At 41.7% G+C, this 23,627-nt stretch overlaps 1 protein-coding gene across 2 annotated transcripts in view; it reads right to left on the bottom strand.

Moving 5' to 3' along the window:
* Positions 1–23,627, bottom strand: part of PRKCA (protein kinase C alpha) — a 313,637-nt gene that overhangs the window by 52,744 nt on the left and 237,266 nt on the right. For both annotated transcript variants that reach the window (XM_054046940.1, XM_054046942.1), the window contains exons 6-8: positions 21,175–21,331; positions 20,919–21,053; positions 20,208–20,304 (exon numbers count right to left, since the gene is read on the bottom strand). In XM_054046940.1, coding sequence (XP_053902915.1) covers positions 20,208–20,304; positions 20,919–21,053; positions 21,175–21,331 — 389 coding nt within the window. The remainder of the gene's footprint in view (positions 1–20,207; positions 20,305–20,918; positions 21,054–21,174; positions 21,332–23,627) is intronic.

Raw genomic sequence — 23,627 nt, 5'->3', positions numbered from 1 at the left:
CCTTGGAATACTGAGACCATCTACTTGATCCTGGAGGGCCTACAATGGCAATAGCAAAAGGCTCTTCTTCTCCCAGTTACCCACATCAGTGGTTTTCAAACTTTTTTTGTGGTGATGCAGTTGAAGAAAATTGTTGATGCCCGCGACCCAACAGAGCCGGGGATGAGGGGTTTGGGGTGTGGGAGGGGCTCAGGGCTGGGGCGCCGGGGTGAGGGCTGCGGTGTCAGAACAGGTAGGAACTAGCCTGCCTTAGCCGAGCAGCTCTGCCGATGGGACTTTTAACGGCCCAGTCGGCGTTGCTGACCAGAGCCGCCATGATCCAGTGCCTTACATTCTGCGACCCAGTACTGGGTTGTGACCCGCAGTTTGAAAACCACTGACCTACGTGACGCTCCAGTTTCCACTGGCTCAAGGAACGAGCCAACTCACATCCCTGCCTAGACACTAGAACACTCGGCTGCCTCGTTTGCCAATGTTTTCTGTTGACCATTTCTTCCAGTAACCCTAAAATATAAACAATTGTAGACTGTGTTCTCTCTGTTCAGCATATTGCACGAAAAAGTGTCAGTTTCACTGTTAGACCCAGCCTTTGCTTTCAAGAGTAAAGCTGATTGTTACCATTGGACTCTGTTTGAGTCTAGCCTGAGTCTCGATAAGAATCTCTGAACAGCTTGGTGCCTAATACTCGTCAGAAGCCTCCACTGGACACAATTGGTAGCACACATGCAAAGGACACCCAGGAATGACTGTCTATATCCTGAATTTTCCAAATCTCAAGGGAAGATTAACCCTCTGCTCACTGTACTGGTGATAGGAGAGACAATGGGGTGTGTGTGTGGAGGGGAACAAATCAATTTGTCTTTGTTTTATTATCAGGAAACCTTTAATAAGCAAACACATCCAGCAAATTCAAAAATGAAGATCTGGGGGGAAAACCTCTTGCTTAACAAAATATTCTTCACCAGTCTGGCATCTTGTTTACTATTTCATGACACTTCACAGTCAGTATCATTAGATCTGCTCTGAAGACTTCATTAACCTACATTTTCCCCATTGAATGTGCTTTAATTATTGGTTGCTTGGTCATTTTGGATGAGAAGACCCCATTTCTCAGACTCAGCAAGAGTTGAATATTTCACCACACTGTGTTTTTATGTTAGTATCATAACATAGTGAAAGCTCATAATTTAGTAGCAGAGGGCCTGGTAACCATGGAAACAATGTTTAGAGAGAGATAGCCCCCAAACTACAGATTACTTACAGTGCTAAACGCTCTGATCAAATAATTCAATTAAAAGAATGTTATGTCAAAGTCCAGCCCTACGCATTGTGCTGCCCAAGGCCAAATTCAGTATCTAAGCACCCTCAGTTCTCTGTCCATTCTATCGCTTCCCTTTAAAACAGGTACTGAGCTATCAGACAAAGGCTTTTTGTATTAAGTTTTCTATTAGGTAGAAGGATTTTTTAACATACTCTCTGTCTTTCTTGCATTTCTTTTCTTCTCTTTCCATTCCCCTGTCCTTCATTTCAGCTTTTCATTTTGCTGCCTATTTTGGTGGACCATCTTTTTCACTGTTCATTCTCACTCAGTCTTACTTGTCTATGGTTTCTATTAGGAACAAACAAATAATATTAATACTATATTAAAAAGAATTGAGTTTCACAGACATAATGATAGCATTAACTAATATGTACACATACATTTATGTCCAGAGACACACATGTATTCACACAAGAGGAATGTTTAAAATTCCTATTGGCAAAGACATACGTAAAATATCTAGTAATAATCACCAGAGTCACTCTAGTACCATTAGGATATACTGTACTATTGATACTACCAAGGACCTTTGTGACTCCACAGATATTTTCTCATCTGTTGATTTATGAATCGTTCAGTAAAATTACACATCCTGACCAACAAAAATAGTGGCAAGAAACAACAAAAATACTGGCAAGAAACTATCAGCAAACATGCAAAAATAAATGAAAACCACACACCACAGCTGCAATCTTACTATGGCTGTGGTTTCACTATAGTAAAATATGACATCATAAGAAAAGCAGTGTGGAAAAAAAATCAACTAAAATGTATTGCATTTACATTGGTGACCTCTACTCTCAGAATCCCAGTCCACACCAGAATGGCCTCCAAGTCAATTTAAATGTAAATATCTGAAAACATTTGTATTCAAATATAATAATATATTTTCTTATTATTAATATTGTCTGGGATTGCAGATGTGTGTCAGTTCAAAAACACATTGTAAAAGCCTTCAGTACTACCTTCCTCCTCATTTCCTCTCTTCCATGTATACTCTTTTCCCTCTCTATTTAAATGTATATCATATTTACCCTTCAAAATGGTGTCCTCCATGCAGTGTGACACTGCATGCATGTCAGTGGAGGTGGAGTCACACAGGCAGGTGTGGGCCCACACCGTTCCCGAAAGTACCAAAATGTCTGGTATTCTGGGCATGCATGAGGAAGAAGGGTTTGAGGAACATAGCCTGGGGCAATGGACCTCTGGACATTTCATTGGATGCAGTGGTGCCAGGGGAAGTCAAGGTTTTAATCTTTACAAGGTAGTTTCCAGATATCCTTTTGATGTAGTTAACATTGTTTAATATGTTTAATAAAGTTGCAGCCAGCTGACTCTACTTTGTTTTCAGTCTTTACTGCCTAACTGCTGTGTCCTCTACAAATCAGGAGTTCTAACTAGACAGAAAGCTAATTAAATCTGCTGTCTGGGGAAGATATTCCGAAGTTATTGTAGAAATATCCTGTAAGACAACATGCAGCAGTACTAAAAAAAACAGCCCAAATGTGATTATACTGCAGTGTGTGCTATCAAAACTCAGTAGGAGCAGCAACTCCATGAATGCTCAAAATAAACTTTTTATAAAATTCACCCATTTTTTTAAGTGATACAAATTCCCACTAATTTACAGTATTGAACCATTCAAAGAAAGCAGGGTTTGATTTAAGCAGAAAATGATTAGAAATATCAAAGTATCAAAACGATTATTAATGATACATTGTTTAATATGGACAAAGAATAAAATTATGTTGCAAAACTTATTAATGGAATTCGGTGGGAGACCTTGAACTAGTGCTTCCTGCTCCAGTACCAGCCCCAAACTACCATGGGGCAAACAGGGCACCAGAAATTCTGCCACTGGTTTGTATGACAATTGGTACTCTATAACCAGGTCTAAACTGATAAACTTCCATGCCAAAGACACAAGTAATTATTTTGAAGATAGTCTAGATGTGTTTTGCCAATGATGTTTCAAAAATGCAGAAGCAAACAAAAACCTGTATACAAATGCAAGTTTCATCTACTGGAAAAAAACAATCTCTCTATTTAAAGCTGTTCTTACCAGACTCCAATAATTTTATAAATGCTAGTGTTTGTGCTGTTTAAGGCAAATATTGTAGACTCAGTCTCACAGTGTTCCTGAAATACTGTTTTTGTTATTAATTTATTTTCAGTTTTGAAGCGTTACATATTGTCAGGAACATAGTCTCCCTTGTGGTCTGCTCCTGCTGTTTCTATTCAATTTCAATCTTGTAAATTTAGGAACACAACCTCTCTGGTGGTCCCATGTAAACTGATTACTTACAAAATTATTTCCAGAGAGATACTAACGCCACTGACGATTAATTTGCAGAATGGCGTATGCAATGACGCTTTTGAGAATGGGTTCATCAGTGATGCTAAAGCATTGACAGTGGCAAGTAAAATGTTTCTGGGCAAGAATGAGGGAAGGGATTCGTAATAACTGGTTTATAGAGATAAGACAGGAAGGGAAGGAGCACTGACTGAACCCTGGCTGGGAAAATGAACCCTGGCTGGGAAAAAATTGGAATTCTTGGGAATTACGTTACCAAATAAGTGTGCTGAGTCCCCACCTTCCTTTGATGAAAAAACAATCCTGTAATTCGCATTAGCCAAATGTTAATTATACCCACAAAAAAGTACTCGTATTGCCTCTATATGCACAGCGCAGGGGTGCACTGCACAAGTGCTAAATAGTTATGGACTGTTTATCAAGGAACAGGATCTTTCTAGCTGCAATTGTGTGGTGCAAGCACTGACCACAGACTCGTCCCCCAGTTAGCCACTTGTTCCCCTGGAAGCTGGAAATGAAGTTTTCCACTTGCATTGGGCCATTTCAATGTCCTGACTGTGTTTGTACAGTAATGGAAAAATTGAGTTTCACCTTTCAATTCTATATGCTATTCCAGATGTGTTCATTTACAGTTGGCTTTTGCTTTGTGCGTGGGTAGCTTTTGCTATGAGATGGTCTCTGATTTACCATTTGCTTTTGTTTCATGTTTGGGTGATTGTAAGATGGGATCCACTTGCAATTATTCCTAAGTGACATGTATCCCAATATCCCTGAAAACCCTGAATTAAAAGGCAGATGAGAATTTATTAAACCAGTATCTGCAGACTATTCTACACAAATCAGGCTAATGGTCACCTCCAGTGGGGATATATTTAAATAGAGAAGCTTGCAACATCCCTGAATGGATCAAGTTTCATTGATGAAACCAGTCTGTTTTTTTACTTTGAAACAGGAAACAAGAGATGATCCCTACTGTGACAGGGCAGTTCTCTTCTGAAGATGTTTTCTGAGGCAAAGATACCAAATAAAAGATCATGGTTTAAAAAACAAAAACAAAAAACAAACAAACAAAAAAATATAAGAAAAGTCACCATAAAACTGGCTGCATCAGAAAGCCACATGATTATTACATTATGAAATATTCGGTAATGAAAAACGATCATTTTTATTCTTTATTTAGTCCAATATTAATATATTTGACAAAATTATGTCAGTATAATATGAACATGTGATCTCAAAGATAAGAAATTGATTTTTAAATTGGATTTCACATGTTTCATGCCATTTATTATCTACAGCTGCCCTGGATCTTATAATATGTTAAATATAATTTTCTCAAACTGATGAAAATGGTCCCAATGCCATTTTGGTTGTAAGTGTTCTTAAAACACTGTACTGTACAGTACTTTTGAAAAATAATCGTTGTCAAGAACCTTAAGTTAGCTCTGTACTGCTCGTGTAAGTTATATCAGTAGTCTTTACCCTCCCACAGCATGAAAAGCTGTTAGGCCTTGTCTTCACTTACCGGAGGGTCCGGCGGCACGCAATTGATGTTCTGGGATCGATTTATCGCGTCTGGTTAAGACGCGATAAATCGATCCCGGATTGATCCCAGAAGTGCTCGCAGTCGGCGCCGGTACTCCAGCTCGCCGAGAGGAGTACGCGGCATCGACGGGGGGAGCCTTCCTGCCGCGTCTGGACCGCGGTAAGTTCGGACTAAGGTACTTCGAATTCAGCTACGTTATTAACGTAGCTGAATTTGCATACCTTAGTCCGAAGTAGGGACTTAGTGGGGACCAGGCCTCAGAAACAACACATTACTATTTTTTAAAGAAATCTTACATGCAAATCAGAAAGTCCTGACATATATTTTTCAGGTCTAACATATATTTTTAATGGAAATAATTCTGTGAGGTGGGGGGTCAGTGAAATTAAAATGGGATGTAAAATAGGTGATTTGGTAATCTAGGCACCAAAGCATCTGTGCAATATTTATGGGTACTATATTCTATGGTATATTGCACTACAGTATACTTATATAAATATATATGTTTGTGGTTTATTAAACCATAACACAGGCATGCTATACAGTGTATATATTTAAATATACAGTGAAAATGGATATAATCCGATATATGGAATTTATTCACAGTTCCACAAGGAGAAAATAATTGTGCTGTTTATCTAATTAAAGATGCACTATTTCCATTTTCCAAGAGAAGAACCAATTCATTTAACAACTTCTTAAAAATAAAGGCACGCTGCACCTGTGCAGGTATTGATGGCAAACTTTTGGCTAATACACTTAATTTTAGGACTATATTATGGCAAATTATAAAAGATACATACTTCAAAAATTGGTGGTGGGGGCAATGGAGGGTGGTTTATACACTAAAGCAGCTTAAACTAGGAAAAAATCAAGTGCATCCTTAAAAGGTGATAAAAATGACAGCAATCCAAATGTCAGAAACTGGAAACATTCAGAGAAGAGTTTTAGTGAAGAGAAATGAGCAAGAGAACATGGAGGAGAAAACTACCTTTAAGAAGCGGATTTTTTTTATGACAGCCCTGAAAAAGACAGGAGAAGGAGAAAAACTTCTGCATCAGTAAAGGGCTAGCAAAGCAAAGTACCAACAGTTATCAGCAGCAGTACACAAGGATAAAAGCAGCAACTCCAATACACAGCAGAAAGTACAAAAATGGATGTGTTAGTTATGCAGATCACAGCACAATCAGGAAAAAGGAAATACCCTCATCACCAATAAGAAACATGGAACAGTACAGTAGGGTACAGTGATGCAACGCTCTCTATATCTGTTATTCATTTTAGAAAGTGGATGAGATATCTAAAGCATCTGATACTAATGTTTTAATTAATGTTGACCCCAATCCTGCAACCACACACACTTCAGGTTATGCATGTAACATCGCGGATATCAATGGGATTACTGGCGTTTGTAAAGCTAAGTATGTGTATGAGTGGTTGTAGGATTGGAGTCTTAATATCAAAACTACAATAGGGAGATGTGATGCTACAAAAAATCCCCTTGGGATTTTCTCCTTAATTAGAATGGTTGGGGACTGTTCTCTGCACCGGAGTCTGGACGTTTTATCAAGGGGTCGTGCAGTCACGCTTCATGCCCTCATGTTCCCTCCAGAGAGAATAAAGGGCAGAGGACTCTGCCTACCACCGCTTTTGGACAGTCAGAACAATTTAGTGAGCACCATGAGTGGGATCCATAACCACAGGAACTCAGAGAAGAAAAACTTTTCTAAGTTGAGAACAGGTTTTACGTCCGTCAGTTAAATCAGAGATTTGGGTCGATTCTAATTTTATTTGAACTAGTTCAGCTATCTTTTGTGCTAGGCATACAGACAACTTAATGTATGGTGTGATGAATATAGGGGGATGGTGGAATCCTATTCATTAAAGGCAGCATTTAGTGGCTATTGGGTGATTGCCATGATGTGGTCATTTGCCAGCTTTAGATGGGTGCTTAGAGCCTGTAGTATATTTCATTCAGTCAGCTCAATAGAGAATACTCTACCCTTCCTAATATTACCACACAGCTGCAGTTTGCTTTTTTAAAAATTAAGCAAACAGAGCTAAAAACATTTTTTTCCTTTTTCCGTTTTCTGCTTTTCAGGACATAGCATCAAAGGACATATTAAAAAAAAGGGAATAGGATTGTTAAGAGCAGATTTATAAGTTATGGGTACACTGAGAATTATCTTTAAGTTGGTGAGATTAAAAACTTGGAGGAAAGCTGACCCATTCAGTGCATTTATTGCCCCTTGCTTCTTTGGCCATTTTCTTGATTCCGTTTTACAGTTGCTTGGATATGGTCCTGTAAATAAATGATGGGTTGCAAAGCTTTGTGGGCAAATGGACGCCCTGGAGGGAAAACTGGACACCCACGATGTCTATCACTATCCATCTGCACCCTAAGATTATACAGAAGAATCTGCTTTATTTCTGTCTATATTCTTATAGGTGGTGTAGAATGCAACATGCCTATAGCTAAGACTACCTGATACTTTCAGGTATAAAAGCCTTTTTTCAATTTCTTTTAACTTTACCAAACAAACCATTTTCCATGTTGCTGGTCTACCTAATGGTATTTTTTAAAAATGTTTTCTTACGTTTCTGCTAAAGCAGTTCAGACATTTCTGTGAATGAGATTAGGGAAAAATATCTTGTTTTGCCCATGTTAAAAAAATGCCTACAACTGTTTCACTGAGAAGCTCTAGTGCTTCCAAGCTTTGCAACAGGGACTTCAATTTTAGCATCCCTTTGTGTCAGGGATGTATCTTTTTGCTGTCTCTGTGAAAAGTCACTCAAATTAAGCCTAGTTATTAGCCTCTGAAATATTGTAGTTTTCACATGGCTTAGTAGAAGCTTCTTAGGCCTGGTCTACACTACGGGTTTAGGTCGACTTTAGCAGCGTTAAACCGAATTAAGCCTGGACACGTCCACACAACGAGGCCCTTTCTTTCGACTTAAAGGGCCCTTTAAACCGGTTTCTTTACACCACCTCCGACGAGGGGATTAGCGATAAAACCGGCCTTTGCGGGTCGGAATTGGGGTAGTGTGGACGGAATTCGATGTTATTGGCCTCCGGGAGCTATCCCACAGTGCTTCATTGTGACCGCTCTGGACAGCGCTCTCAACTCAGATGCACTGACCAGGTAGACAGGAAAAGACCCGCGAAGGTTTGAATTTCATTTCCTGTTTGCCCAGCGTGGAGAGCACAGGTGACCACGCAGAGCTCATCAGCACAGGTAACCGTCATGGAGTCCTCCCAGGATCGCAAAAGAGCTCCAGCATGGACCGAACGGGAGGTACGAGATCTGCTCGCCATATGGGGAGATGAAGCAGTGATAGCTGAACTCCGTAGCAGTAAAAGAAATGGAAAAGTATTAGAAAAGATCTCCAAGGCCATGAAGGACCGAGGCCATAACAGGGACACACAGCAGTGCCGCGTGAAAATTAAGGAGCTACGGCAAGCCTACCACAAAGCCAGAGAAGCAAACGGAAGGTCCGGGGCAGAGCCGCAAACTTGCCGCTACTACGCGGAGCTGCATGCGATCCTAGGGGGTGCAGCCACCACTACCCCAACCGTGTGCTATGACTCTCTCACTGGAGAAACACACAGGGAAGACGGTTCGGGGAACGAGGAAGATGACGATGGAGGTACTGTAGGTAGCTCACAGCAGCAAGGAAGCGGAGAAACCGGTTTCCCCAACAGCCAGGATATGTTTGTGACCCTGGACCTGGAACCAGTAACCCCCGAACTCACCCAAGACCCTCAGGGCACACAGGAGACCTCTGGTGAGTGTAACTTTGTAACTATTTGTAAACATTACAAAAAAAAAGCAAGCGTGTTTAATGATTAATTTGCCCTGGCAATCGCGGCCAGTACATCTACTGGAAAAGTCTGTTAACGTGTATGGGGATGGAGCGGAAATCCTCCAGGGACATCTCCAGAAAGCTCTCCTGGTTGAAATGGGGTGATTTTATTAAGGGGGACATTCAGAGGCGCCCGTTCCTGCTATTCTGACCAGAAATGTTCCCCGCTGTTAACCACGCGGTGGGGGGGAGGGGTGAAGTGATCATCCCAGAGAATCGTGTGTGGGGGGGTGGTTTACTTGTGTTTGTGCCGCATGTTAACCGGGAAACCGCAGCCCCCTCCTTTTACATTGAAACCCCATTTTAAATGGACAACCCAATTCATCCTTGATATGGGAAATGCGCTGCTGTTTGCAATCTTTCCCGCATGTTAAGAAGGTTAAAAAAGCCCAAACACTGTGGCCTACGATGGCTGCCTGCAAGCCGAAATATGCGACCTTGTAATGAAAGACTGTACCCATTGTTCCCTAAAATGTGTCTTTTTTAACCACCTCTCCCTTCTCCTCCACCAGCTGCAAATGTTTCTCCTTCGCAGAGGCTTGTGAACATTAGAAAGAGAAAACGTAAGACGAGGGACGAGATGTTCACGGAGCTGCAGATGTCCGCCCAGGCTGATAGAGCACAGCAGAATGCGTGGAGGCAGTCAATGTCGGAGATGAGAAAAGCCCAACATGAACGAGAGGAGAGGTGGCGGGCTGAAGACGATAGGTGGCGTCAGCTTGCAGACAGACGGCAAGAGGCAATGCTCCGTCTGCTGGAGCATCAAACTGATATGCTCGAGCGTATGGTTGAGTTGCAGGAAAGGCAGCAGGAGCAGAGACCGCCGCTACAGCCCCTGTGTAACCAACAGCCCTCCTCCCCAAGTTCCATAGCCTCCTCACCCAGACGCCCAAGAACACGGTGGGGGGGCCTCCGTCCACCCAGTCACTCCACCCCAGATGATCGCCCAAGCATCAGAAGGCTGGGCTTCAATAAGAGTTAAAGTTTTAAAATGCAGTGTGTCCTTTTCCATCCCTCCTCCCCCACCCATCCCAGCTACCTTGGCAATTATCCCCCTACCTCTGTAAGGAACTAATAAAGAATGCATGAATGTGAAAAAACAATGACTTTATTGCCTCTGCAAGGGGGAGGGGAGGGTGGGGTGGGGTGGTTGGTTGGTTTACAGGGAAGTAGAGTGAACCGGGTCGGGGGGGGGGGGTTGGAGGGTTCATCAAGGAGAAACAAACAGAAGTTTCACACAGTAGCCTGGCCAGTCACAAAACTCGTTTTCAAAGCTTCTCTGATGCGCACCGCGCCCTGCTGTGCTCCTCTAACCGCCCTGGTGTCTGGCTGCGCGTAATCAGCGGCCAGGCGAGTTGCCTCAACCTCCCACCCCGCCATAAAGGTCTCCCCCTTACTCTCACAGATATTGTGGAGCGCACAGCAAGCAGCAATAACAATGGGGATATTCTTTTCGCTGAGGTCTGAGCGAGTCAGTAAGCTGCGCCAGCGCGCTTTTAAACGTCCAAATGCACATTCCACCACCATTCGGCACTTGCTCAGCCTGTAGTTGAACAGGTCCTGACTCCTGTCCAGGCTGCCTGTGTACGGCTTCATGAGCCATGGCATTAAGGGGTAGGCTGGGTCCCCAAGGATCACGATAGGCATTTCAACATCCCCAATGGTCACTTTCTGGTCCGGGAAGAAAGTCCCTTCCTCCAGCTTTCGAAACAGAGCAGAGTTCCTGAAGACGCGAGCATCATGTACCTTTCCCGGCCATCCCACGTTGATGTTGGTGAAACGTCCCTTGTGATCCACCAGGGCTTGCAGCAGCATTGAAAAGTACCCCTTGCGGTTTACGTAGTCGGTGGCTTGGTGCTCTGGTGACAAGATAGGGATATGGGTTCCGTCTATCGCCCCGCCACAGTTTGGGAATCCCATTTCAGCAAAACCATCCACTATTGACTGCACGTTGCCCAGAGTCACTACCCTTGCTATCACCAGGTCTTTCATTGCCCTGGCAAATTGGATCACAGCAGCCCCCACAGTAGATTTGCCCACTCCAAATTGATTCCCGACTGACCGGTAGCTGTCTGGCGTTGCAAGCTTCCACAGGGCTATCGCCACTCGCTTCTCAACTGTGAGGGCTGCTCTCATCTTGGTATCCTGGCGTTTCAGGGCAGGGGAAAGCAAGTCACAAAGTTCCATGAAAGTGCCCTTACGCATGCGAAAGTTTCGCAGCCACTGGGAATCGTCCCATACCTGCAGCACGATGCGGTCCCACCAGTCTGTGCTTGTTTCCCGGGCCCAGAATCGGCGTTCCACGGTATCAACCTGCCCCAGTGACACCATGATTTCCACATTGCTGGGGCCTGTGCCTTGTGAGAGGTCTATGGCCATGTCAATTTCCTCATCACTCTCGTCGCCGTGCTGCAATCGCCTCCTCGCCTGGTCCAGGTTTCGCCTTGGCATGTTCTGGCTCTGCATATACTCCAGGACAATGCGCGTGGTGTTCATAGTGCTCATAATTGCCGCGGTGATCTGAGCGGGCTCCATGATCCCAGTGCTAGCTATGGCGCCTGGTCAGAAAAAAGGCGCGAAAGTAGTATCTGATGGACCAGGAGAAGGAGGGCGGGAGGGCGGGAGGGAGGGCCGAGTGACGACATGGCGTACAGGTACAGGAACAGGGAGAAACACAAACAACTGTCACACAGAATGGCCCCCCCAAAGATTAAACTGGAAACCCTGGGCTTAGCAGGCCGTTGATTTCACGGAGGAAGGGGAAGCAAATGAACACAGAACAAATCTATTTTTTACATCTTAAGGTGGCAGCCGACGCTGCAGCATGAGTGACAGCCATACCAGTATGATGATGATGGGTACCAATCATAATATACCATCATCTGCCAAAAGGCAAGGGGCTGCTGCTGTGTAGCAATGCAGCCCCACGTCTGCCAGCCCCACGTCCGCCAGCACCCAGCATCGCCCTCGGCCTCTTCTGGGTGCTTAGCAGACAATATTGGGCAATTGGCAGAAAATAGTATATTATGACTGGTAACCGTCATCATCAAAACAGTAGCATGTCTGCCCAGGTGGCCATGATTGACAGCCATACCAGTATGACGACGACGGGTACCAGTCATAATATACCATCGCCTGCAAGGGGCTGGTGCAATGCAGCCCTACGGCTGCCAGCCCCACGACTATCACTCATGCTACACCGTCTACCGCCAAAAGGCAGTTAGCAGCTGCTGCTGTGTAGCAATGCAGTCCCACGTCTGCCGGCACCCAGAGGACATATGGTGACGGTGAGCTCAGCTGAGCTGAGCGGGCTCCATGCTTGCCGTGGTATGTTGTCTGCACAGGTAACCCAGGTAAAAAGGCGCGAATCTATTGTCTGCCGTTGCTGTGACGAGGGGGGAGGGGCCTGACGACATGTACCCAGAACCGCCCGCGACACTGTTTTGCATCATCCGGGCATTGGGATCTCAACCCAGAATTCAAAGAAAAGGCGCGAACCGCTTCTCGGCTCGAGCTGTGGCGCAAACGTAGTATCTGACGGCCTAGGGGAAGGAGGGAGGGGGGCCGAGTGACGACATGGCGTACAGGCACAGGGAATTAAAATAAAGAACGGTGGCTGTGCATCAGGGAGAGACACAAACAACTGTCACAGACTGGTCCCCCCCAAAGATTAAACTGAAAACCCTGGGTTTAGCAGGCCGTTGATTTGACCGAGGGAGGGGGAAGCAAATGAATACAGAGAAAATCTATTTTTTTACATCTTAAGACGACGGTGCAGCGTGACTGATAGCCCTCGGCATCTTTCTGGGTGCTTGGCAGCAAATACGGGGCGGTGTATGACGATGGTCTTCAGGCCTATTGCACGAGCTGCTGCTCAGGGAAGACTCTGCTAATGTGCGATGACCCGACTTGTAATAGGCCGGCTAACAGTCATAATACACCATTTACTGCCAAAAGGCAAGCCCCACGGCTGCCAGCACCCAGATCGCCGATGAAGGCTACCAGTCTACTGCACCGTCTACCGCCAAAAGGCAGTTAGCAGCTGCTGCTGTGTAGCAATGCAGTCCCACGTCTGCCGGCACCAAGAGGACATATGGTGACGGTGAGCTCAGCTGTGCTGAGCGGGCTCCATGTTGTCTGCACAGGTAACCCAGGTAACCCAGATAAAAAGGCGCGAATCTATTGTCTGCCGTTGCTGTGACGGGGGAGGGAGGGGCCTGACGACATGTACCCAGAACCGCCCGCGACACTGTTTTGCATCATCCGGGCATTGGGATCTCAACCCAGAATTCCAAGGGGCGGCGGAGACTGCGGGAACTGTGGGATAGCTGTGGGATAGCTACCCATAGCGCAATGCTCCGGAAGTCGACGCTAGCCTCGTACTGTGGACGCGGTCTGCCGACTAGAGCACCTAGAGCATTTTATTGTGTGGACATACACAATCGGCTGTATACAACCGATTTCAATAAAACCTGCTTCTATAAATTCGAACTAATTTCGTAGTGTAGACATACCCTCAGAGGTTGGCACATAAATTCTCTGAAGCTCCCATCTGCAAATACTGCTTTTTCTGATAGAAGAAAACCAAGATAAAGCTACAGAAAACAAATTTAATACAGAAGAAATATTTTTTTCTAATGAACTATTGACACTGAAAATGCCTGTTAAAAAGCTAAATTTCACCAAGGCAATCTCGACTTTGCTGTGTTTATTTACAGAAGTTTCTTACTCCCCGATCAAATCTCTCTTTTGCTCTGTCTGCTCCCAGATTTAGTAGGAAATAGACATATCAACCCTAAACTGAATATGACTCAAAATGTTACAAGTATTTAAGAGAAACTGGGCTAACACAACAAAATGTTTATTCATGCACTAACTGGGACATATTGCTTCTCTCAAAATGGATTAAACTTGCTCCTAAATAAAGATGTACAATTGTCTAATCTCATGTCTTTCACTAACTCCTTTTTCCTCCCAGTGATCTTCAGAATATTTCTTTTAGAAGTTCTCCTAACTTCTTTTGTCAACATTTTCATAACTCTGGGAAGGAGCCCATCTGGCCATTGTGTCTTACCATTACTCAGTAACCAATTTTTCTATTACCTATTCTGGAGTGACTCTCTTCCATTCATTAGTCCTTCTGATGCTTGAGGAAAATGTATTCCTGTCATTGATATCCTCTCTCCTTGTGAGCAAATGAGGCAAAGAATTAAGTACTCTGCATTGGTAACCTCTTCCATCACTAAGCTTACACTAGGTAAGGTTGTCAGAAGTGCCTAAACAACTTGCAAGTCTAACTCCTATTTTCAAAAGTCACTTCGGAGCCTAAGGGCCAGATTTTCAAAGGTATTTAAGAGTCTAAAGATTTAGGTAAGTGCCTAGTGGGATATTTAGAAGTACTTGGGCACCTAACTCACATTCATTTAAGTGTCTAAGTGCTTTTGAAAACTCCACTAGCTGTCTAGCTGCATCTTTAGGTACCTATATAACCTTGAAAATCTGGCCCTAGGTGCCTAAGGCACTTTTGAAATAGGGTCTCATACTCTTCAGAACCAGTTATGTATTTCTGAACATTTCTTATAGACCTCATCAGTTCTTGACCTAAGTTTTGAAGTTTTTCTTATTCTTTATTTTTGCTCCATTTTATATTGGACACTCAATTTCAAATTCTAAAGTTTGCTGCCACCCTTTGCAGCTGAGGCTTTGTGTACATTTCACCTGCCATTTTCTAATATTTATAATTTGTGTTTCTTTATTCATACACAATAGCTTTTTTAAAATAACGCATGAATTGCTAGATCTTACATATTGGCTGTGAGACTATATAGTAGTCCGCTTTGCTTTAAACAGCTCCCATTTTCCCTTTTTCTCCCACACCAAATTTCTTCTACCAAATGTGTACAGTCTGGGAATATTACCTTCTGAAGTCCTTTTCCCTTTATTTACTTAGACTCTGAGTCATACTGATTTTATTCCATTGGTCCTCCACTATAGGGCCTATAACAAAATTATTATGCTTAAAATTAATTCAAATTGACTTGAATACTGCATCATGGATTGGAAAGTGGGTCAAAGACCATAATTGAGAACGTAACATGTTCAATGCCTGATGTCCTCTATTCTTTTTTCACCTCTTTCCACTGTAAATCAATGATACCTGTTCTGGGCTATCCTCTGGTTTCTGATCTCTCTTCAGGTCTAGCTGTCCCTGTCCTTTGTGTTCTTGACCAAATTAGGTCTCTGGGAAACTGGCTCTCAGAACCAGCAGCTTTTCCTGGAAAGGCTCCCGAAGCTGACTGGGAACTGATTGCAGATGGCAGAACAGCAGCACTGCTCACCTAGGAAGTGCCACTGGCTCATAACAGCAGCATACTTCTCAGCATACTCTCCCTATCCACTCAGGGTAGCTTACCTAAAGAAAAACGAATAAACAAACCTAAAATTAGAGGGAGACAGACAACTCAAGGACACAATGGGAAGAGAGATGATCACAGAGTCAGCATCAGGTGTACCCTGTCTAGGGATACTGGGCAACCCTGGTAAAATAAGGGTTAATTTGGCTTAGGCTATGCTAGCAAACACATAGCCCTACAATTAATTACATTTAAATTTGCTTATGCAAAATATGCCCCCAAAATGCACTTTTATTGAGGGGAAGGGGAGAGGAAAGAAGACACAATAAATAAAAGAGGCTTTGTTCTATTTTTTATATAAACGTTATGTACGGGTAAAACTCTGCCATAGCCAGTAAAATAAGAGCTTTATTTATTTACTGGCTTGCTTACCAAAAGCACCCAGGAGCTGAATAATTACAAGAGTCATATAGAGATCACATCCCATTGGCTGCGCTTGTCTATTTGTTGGATGAGAGATGATTTCCTTTGATTTCTAGAGGGCTGAGCTACCAAAGTCAGATTTCCAGTATTCAGGAGCCTACATCACTGCTTATTAGAAACACAACACAGTAACGCCTCTTAAAAAACATATAAGCACATACTCTGAATAGGTGCCAAATGTGAAATTCTCACCAGGAGGGAAAATGGCTCACAAGATAGATCTATTGTAAGACCTCACAAAAAGAATGAAACCTACGCCTATTACAATCAAACATGCACTGGAAGTCATTTCAAGTGTGCAGAACTTACTATTTGCAGTATAAAGCAACAGAGGGTCACTTGCATCTGAAGAAGTGAGGTTCTTACCCACGAAAGCTTATGCTCCCAATACTTCTGTTAGTCTCAAAGGTGCCACAGGACCCTCTGTTGCTTTTTACAGATTCAGACTAACACGGCTACCCCTCTGATATTTGCAGTATTTTATTCATAAAAAAAAATGGACACCAGTTTATTTAATTAATATTTCAGTTAATAAGTTTAATTAAAGAATATTACTGGCAAATCAGCTAATAAACATTTAACTAAATAGCCCAAGTCTCCCAGACGCTTAGTGCCCTCAAGTTACATTACAGTGCTAATGCTTTGTAGACTCAAGCATATTTTGCCAGTCATGTTTTATATTAAGGATACATTTATAAATAGTTTAGAAAGGTTAGTACATGATTAAGAGATGTTGTCTGTAACAGGTTATCAGTAGCTGGGCATAAGCCCATTAGCAGATGAATACACATAAGAACGGCCATACTGGGTCAGACCAATGGTCCATCTAGCCCAGTATCCTGTCTTCCGACAGTGGCCAATGCCAGGTGCTTCAGAGGGAGTAAGCAGAAGAGGCTATCATTGAGTGATCCATCCCCGGTCATCTGCTCCCAGCTTCTGGCAGTCAGAGGCTAGGGACACCCAGAGCATGGGGTTGCATCCCTGACCATCTTGTCTAAGAGCCATTCTTGTCTAAGAGCCATATATCGTCCACATATTTATCTAATATTTTTTTGAATCCCGTTATAGTTTTGGCCTTCACAATATCCCCTGGCAATGAGCTCCACAGGTTGACTGTGTGTTGTGTGAAATACTTATGTTAATTTTAAGAACAGCTGCCCATAAATTTCATTGGGTAACACCTTGTTCTTCTGTTATGTGAAGGAGTAAATAACATTTCCTTATTCAGTTTCTCAACACCAGTCACGATTTATAGACCTCTATCATATCCCGTCTTAGTCATCTCTTTGCCAAGCTGAAAAGTTCCAGTCTTTTTAATTTCTCCTTGTACAGAAGCTGTTGCATACCATTAATCATTTGTATTGTCCTTCTCCATACCTTTTCCAATTCTAATATATCTTTTTTGAGATGGGATGACCAGAACTGCAAGCAGTATTCAGTGTGTGGGCATATCATGGATTTATATAGTGGCATTATTATATTTTCTACCTTATTATCTGCTCCTTTCCTAATCATTCCTAACATTCTGTTAGCTTTTTTGACTGTCACTGCAAGTTGAGCAGATGTTTTCAGAGGAATATCCACAGTGTCTGCAAGATCTCTTTCTTGAGTGGTAGCAGCTAATTAAGCTCCCATCATTTTGTATGTACAGTTGTTTTCATACAGTATGTATGTTTTCCTATGTTCACTGCTTTACATGTGTCAACACTGAATTTCATCTGCCATTTTGTTACCCAGTCACCAAGAAGGTGTTATAGATGGTCATAATCATTATCAGCCACCTATTGACCTATTGGATTTTTTTTTAAATTAACCATTTATTAACACTGTTCATTTATAAATGGTTAATATATTATTATTTATAAATGTATTGTTAATATAAAGTGTGACCATTTTTCCTCCTTTTTTTGGAAGGGTTCAAAATTTGAAATATTTTAAATCTGTAATTCACGTATTTCCGGCAGGTTCATGATCAAGAGCATATCATTACAACTTCCTTGTGCTCGTAGCAAACTTTATAGTTTGTAGCACACTTTAATTGCTGACAAACTGTTTTCAAATCACAGGTTTAGTGGTAAAATGCCCAAAATGGACAGCTAGAATGAATATATTTTTGAGGAAAGTAATGATATTTTAAAAGAAAGCAGTCTTTCATACTTCTCAGCAATAATATTGACTTTGGCTTGGATTTTTTCCCCCCAGTTCCGGCCATGCCTCAAATCTGCATTTCACGTAAGTTCCTTCCTTGTACCCTGTAGTGATGTTATGACAGGACCCATGATTGCTGATCCACGGTAGGCCAAAGAGGAGACCTCACTTTTCTCATAACGAATAGTCAAAACAAATGAACATTAGCTTCATCCACTTCTGGCAGCTGATGCGCAACACCAAGTGCATTACCCTTTCTTTTTATTTTGGCACATATCTTTGTGCTGTAGTGGTCTTGAGAAATGCATAACTGGATTTTCATTTCTACATTATCAACACCCATCATGAATGAACACACACACACACACAGTAACCCAGTTCAAAAAATGGTATACTGCACAGTAAAACCTAAAGGAGGAAATAACACACAATCTATCAAGGGCTTTTCATATGCCATCATTCATTTCAATAGTCTCCCTTTAGTAAAATATTACTGATGAACATATAGAAGAGATTTAAAGTGTAAAAAAAATGTATATTTTAAATGAGTTAAAGCTGCTGAAAAGGCGGGATTTGTTATCCAAATTTGGGACATATGATCATTTTGCATTTTGAAGACAACCCAGATTTTTTTGCATATATGAAAAATAGTGATATTTGAATAACACTGAAATATCTTCTGAGACCAGGAAGCAGTTGTTTTACGTTTTTACCTTATTTACAACTTTACTTATGTGGCATTATAACATTAGCACTTTTTCTTATCCCTGGTAAAATGGTTCTTACAAAAGGTTGTAAGAAAATTAAAAAAAAAATCCCAAGTGATATATTTTACCATTACAGATAACCTCCTGGCCCCATTCCCACATCAGCAAGAAAAAAAAAAACATAAGAAAAGAAACCCTAAAACTTTCCCCACATCTTTTTGTGTCTGCAACATCAACTTCATCTGTCTACAGACTTAGGCTCAAAACAGCACTAGATGTCATTTTAAATTTGAAACACCTGTATTCATAGTCCAATGGGAAAAAGTCCAATCTAGATAGGATAAAATGTAAACGGGATCTTGAGTAGGAAAGACCTAATACTGCAAAATAAATTGATGCTGGAGGAAGTACAATTGTACATGGAAGAAAATGAAAATATCAACTGGAGTTTTAAACACTTCTCAAATGTATAAAATAAATCCTATTTCATGCTGCAGACCACAAGTATAGTAGCTGATCCCAGCATAGACTCAAGAGCAATAAAAGCACCTATTCTTTTTGAAAGCTGAATGCCGTTTTCCCTCATTTTCTTGGGTTAACCTGTGTTTTATAACAACAGTGCAGAATTCTGTCTTTTGGTAAACAGAAAAGATTATAATTTCAGAGCTAAAGAAGCAGGCTTGGTATTGTGTGTGCAAGGCAGGCATTTTATTTATGTCTGAGATAAATAATTTGGGTCAAATCCTCAAATGCCTTATTAGGAAAGAGGAAACATGACACCATGCCATGAATGTCTCAAAAAAATTGTAGATGCGGCCAGGAGGACTACTGAGTTCACAGGACTATATTCGTGGCTTTGCTGGAACCAAAACTGTTCCCACCTGTGCCGTGCCCTATTGCTACTGGGTCTGTCTAGGTGTAATGAACAGCAAGTATTCTGCTGGAACATCCTCTGTATTTGCAACAAGAGGCAGGACCAACCATTCCAATTTGCATCACAGTAGGCAGGCAATATCCGCTGCAGATATGTTTTTTCTGCAGTGTCTCTTTCCTGTACATAAGCAGAAATGTCACTCACTTACCTGAGACTTCTGCACCCACATTAGTGAGTTCAGTGATTCAGGACAGAGCCCTCTGTAAATATTTTTAAAGCTCTAAATAATCAGTGCTTGACAAATAATAATAATTTCCTCCTAAAAAGTTAAATTACTGTGCACCCCCTGAAACTAATATTAAAATACTACTAGTTCTGGGCCCATAGTGTTTAACATTATTGACAAACTATCAGCCCGATCTTCTAAGTAGCCCAAAAATACACCCTACAAGAATGCACAGCAAAAATTATAACATATCTCAATGATGAGCCGCCTTATTCTTTTTTTTAAAAAGCATCTTTGAGTTTAATTCAATTATATAACAAGGGGGAAACATATGCAAAACATAGCTAGCACCACTTATATTTAATCCTCACCTCAAATTTCTGTCTGAGTTCTACATTTCCATCATCATCAGCTTCTGGAATTGGGACATTGTAGTATTCACCTTCTTCTTGGTTAAGCAACTTGTACCTGTGGAACACATGGAAGCGGGGTGACGGGCCAAATTAATTTTACTTCTCATTAAAATATATTTAGTATTGTATATGTGGCCTGTCTGAAAATATAGGATGAAATCCCATCCCTACTTAAGTCAATGGCATCGTTCCCAGTCATGTCAATAGGGCCAGAATTTCAACAACTGTCACAATAGTGTAGTAAAACTATTTTATAAGGCTTAAAGTGGACATGTAATTCATTAAATAAGACAAGGACCCGACAAGATGTTGTTTTGTAAAATCAGTTACTATGTGTTTCTGAGCAGGGTTATATTGATCATGATATATTTACTGTTATATATACTTGCGTATTCAAGATCAATACAACGCCCACATTGCCAAATTCTGCTCTTCGAATTGAGTTTGCAGCACTGGCTGGTTGCAGGAGGAGTTTCTCAAATGCATGTTTTTGCTTTTAGTATTTTAATTTTAGGGGGATTATTTATAATTTAAATGCTCCATGTTTAATTTAATGATCCATGAATTTAAACACAGGAAATTATGCAAAAAGCATAAGGAATGTCTTGAGGTTGAAAATATTGCTATGTAACTTTTTAAAACTTCCTCTCTTTCTAGAGCACCTCTTACCATCCACACGCTGGTATTTTCATAAGCTCTGACACCCCAAATGAAAGAGATCCCATGAAATCATTTCTAGTCGTTCGATCCCAGTCCCAAACTTCTATAGATAACCGTCGATCTTTGTCTGTAGGTTTCATTTTACTACAAAAAGGGAAGAAAAAATTAGAAAAAAGTAGGCATGCTTTAAGTTTTCAAAAGTACAATTCAATAAACCACACGGTGCTACATAGATAACATAGCATTACAAAAGGATTGAACTTACAATGTAAATGACTCATTCCAATGTGGGTTTAGAGTGGAACGGATGGTTTTTGTTTTTTGTTTACTTTCATTCTTCGGGTCAGGGATAAGTTTCAGCTTCACATATGGATCTGAAAGTCCATTTGGATCCATAGGGATTAAGTTTTTTGCTTCTCGTACTGCAAATGTAAAATGTATAATGTATTATGCATCTATTCATAGAAGAGAAGTAGCATAATGCTAATTATATAGGACTACAAAACATTAACAACAAAAGAATAACGTTAAGTCACAGGAAAGAAAAATGTAAATTACTGATTTTAAGCATATTAGAAAATAAAACTAAAAAAACCCCATGCAGATCCACTAATGAGATCAGGTTAGTGGACAAAACTTTGACTGTCGTGGGCTGAGGTTCATTTCTGGATATTTGCTTCTACCCTGAGCATGACAGGAAGAAATGGTCAGTTAGTTAGACAATGCACATAAAACACTGGCACACCACAAAGGTTATTTTCTGCCCATGGTATGATTGTTTAGCAAACAAATCCAATACAAAGAACTTCTAAGTTGGTAACTATTCTATGTGCCTTTATTAACTTGGACAAATAGCAGCTCTGTATTACATTTTGCTGCACTTGCAAAAATGAATAAAAGGAGAATTTAAGAAGTCTGGGAACATAGCAAACAGATGTATTGTTTGTTCAATTTCTGAATCACAAGACCCATCTTATTGCATTCAGCAGCCTACAAGAGTAGGATAGCTTTGCAAATGTTGGTACCTTCCCTTCGAAAAGATGTTAAGTTGCTGTCATGAAACAGAAGGGCTGAGAAGAGTGATTTTTTTAATTCTGTAAGTTTGAAACTGGTTCATATACAACGGAAGGAGATCTTGGATATACTGTAACTGATTTAAGTTCAGAAGCCATTATAAATGCAGTTGGGTAAGCCTGCAATACCTAAAAAGCCATTTTACTTAATGTACTTTTAAAGTAATCTATGTGTTCAATTATCTAACCACAGGGCTGTTTATTTTGGTGCTTAGATAGCCTGTTAACAGGGCCACACAGGTACCTGAATGGCGAACAACAGATTTCACAGGCTATGTGTTGCATTGTGGGTAAGCTGTACACATTTTTCTATCATTGATTATTGGAGAACATAGGTTAAACTCTTTACAGACTAGATGTTCATGAAGATGTTAGATGAAGCCACAACAAGAATGTGAACAGGCACGTCAGAAACTTAAAACAAGGTTACTATGCGGTTTTAATTATCTCAAGTTGCACATGAAAGTTGTGGTGGCTTCCAATTTTATGATGTTGGGGGGGGGACTACAAATGTGCCGATTTTGTACTTTCTAGATTCTGAATCAACTCCCCATATGGTATTGATCCCAAACAGGTGTGTGAGACAGATGAGAACAGTCTACTATAGTCTGCACACGTCCTCGTTCAAGTTGGGGGTCTCACAAGGTCATACCCTGAGAGGTGTCAAGCAACTGCTGACATCAATGGGAACTGATGCATTCATCAGAGGCTCAGCACACCCAGATTTTGGACCATCTGCGACTGCATCAGCAGCAAGCATTAATTAAACAGTCCAGCAGCCACAGCAGAGGAGTGCTTTAAATTGATGAGCAAATGTATTAACTGAAATTCTCCCCCGTGCAGAGAACCTTCACAAGTCCAATGTGCCATGAAAGTCATGCTGTTTTGAGTGTTTAAGTGAGGCGTAAGTGACAAAGCAGCTTTGCGTTCGCCCTCAGACCAGGGGTGAATTTCACCCTATTGAGAAACTGTCCCCACCCCCACTTTGTGGGGAACTCTGATTAACATTAATGCAGGTTCCATTTGTGGAACAATTGCAGGGCTTGCAACAGAGATCCACCAAACATATCACAGAAGACAATTTGGGCCTTTCACTTGCAAAGCGTACTGTGGGCTGAATAAGCATATCCAAACCCTAAATATAACCAATGGCTTATTTGTATAAATTTTTGCTCACTGGAGTAGCCTTCTGAGCTACACATTTCACTGTCCTGAGATCTCCATATTCCCCAGAACTGCTCTGACTTATACTCAGTCTGCCTGTGGGCTCCGAAGGGCTATAAGCAGCCAAGAACAGCTGCAGTGCAGCGGTGTTCTGGCCTTGGCTTCTTCTTCTGAGCCTGTCCCTTGGGGCGGCAAGGGATGCTGATGTAGAGCTTTTCTGCCAGTGGTACACCAGCTGAGGGCATTCCTGAGTGCGTTGGGGGGCGAGAGGGGAGGGAGAGCAACTGCTTTTAAGACACTGGAACAGCATAAAGAGGCCTCAGGGTAATGGAGACTTTTGCCTCAAAACTATTAACCCTTATTTCTCGTTTTAAATTTCTAAATTCAATCCGTCTGCTTTCAATGCAGCAGAACAGTCCATTTCCAAGCTCTGCCATATGCACAACAGCATTCCTACCTGATTTCTTCTGAATTATCACCA

The sequence above is a fragment of the Malaclemys terrapin genome, chromosome 13 (genome assembly GCF_027887155.1).
Source record: "Malaclemys terrapin pileata isolate rMalTer1 chromosome 13, rMalTer1.hap1, whole genome shotgun sequence".
NCBI classification, from domain to species: Eukaryota; Metazoa; Chordata; order Testudines; family Emydidae; genus Malaclemys; species Malaclemys terrapin.
This window is presented reverse-complemented; position numbering and strand designations above follow the sequence as displayed.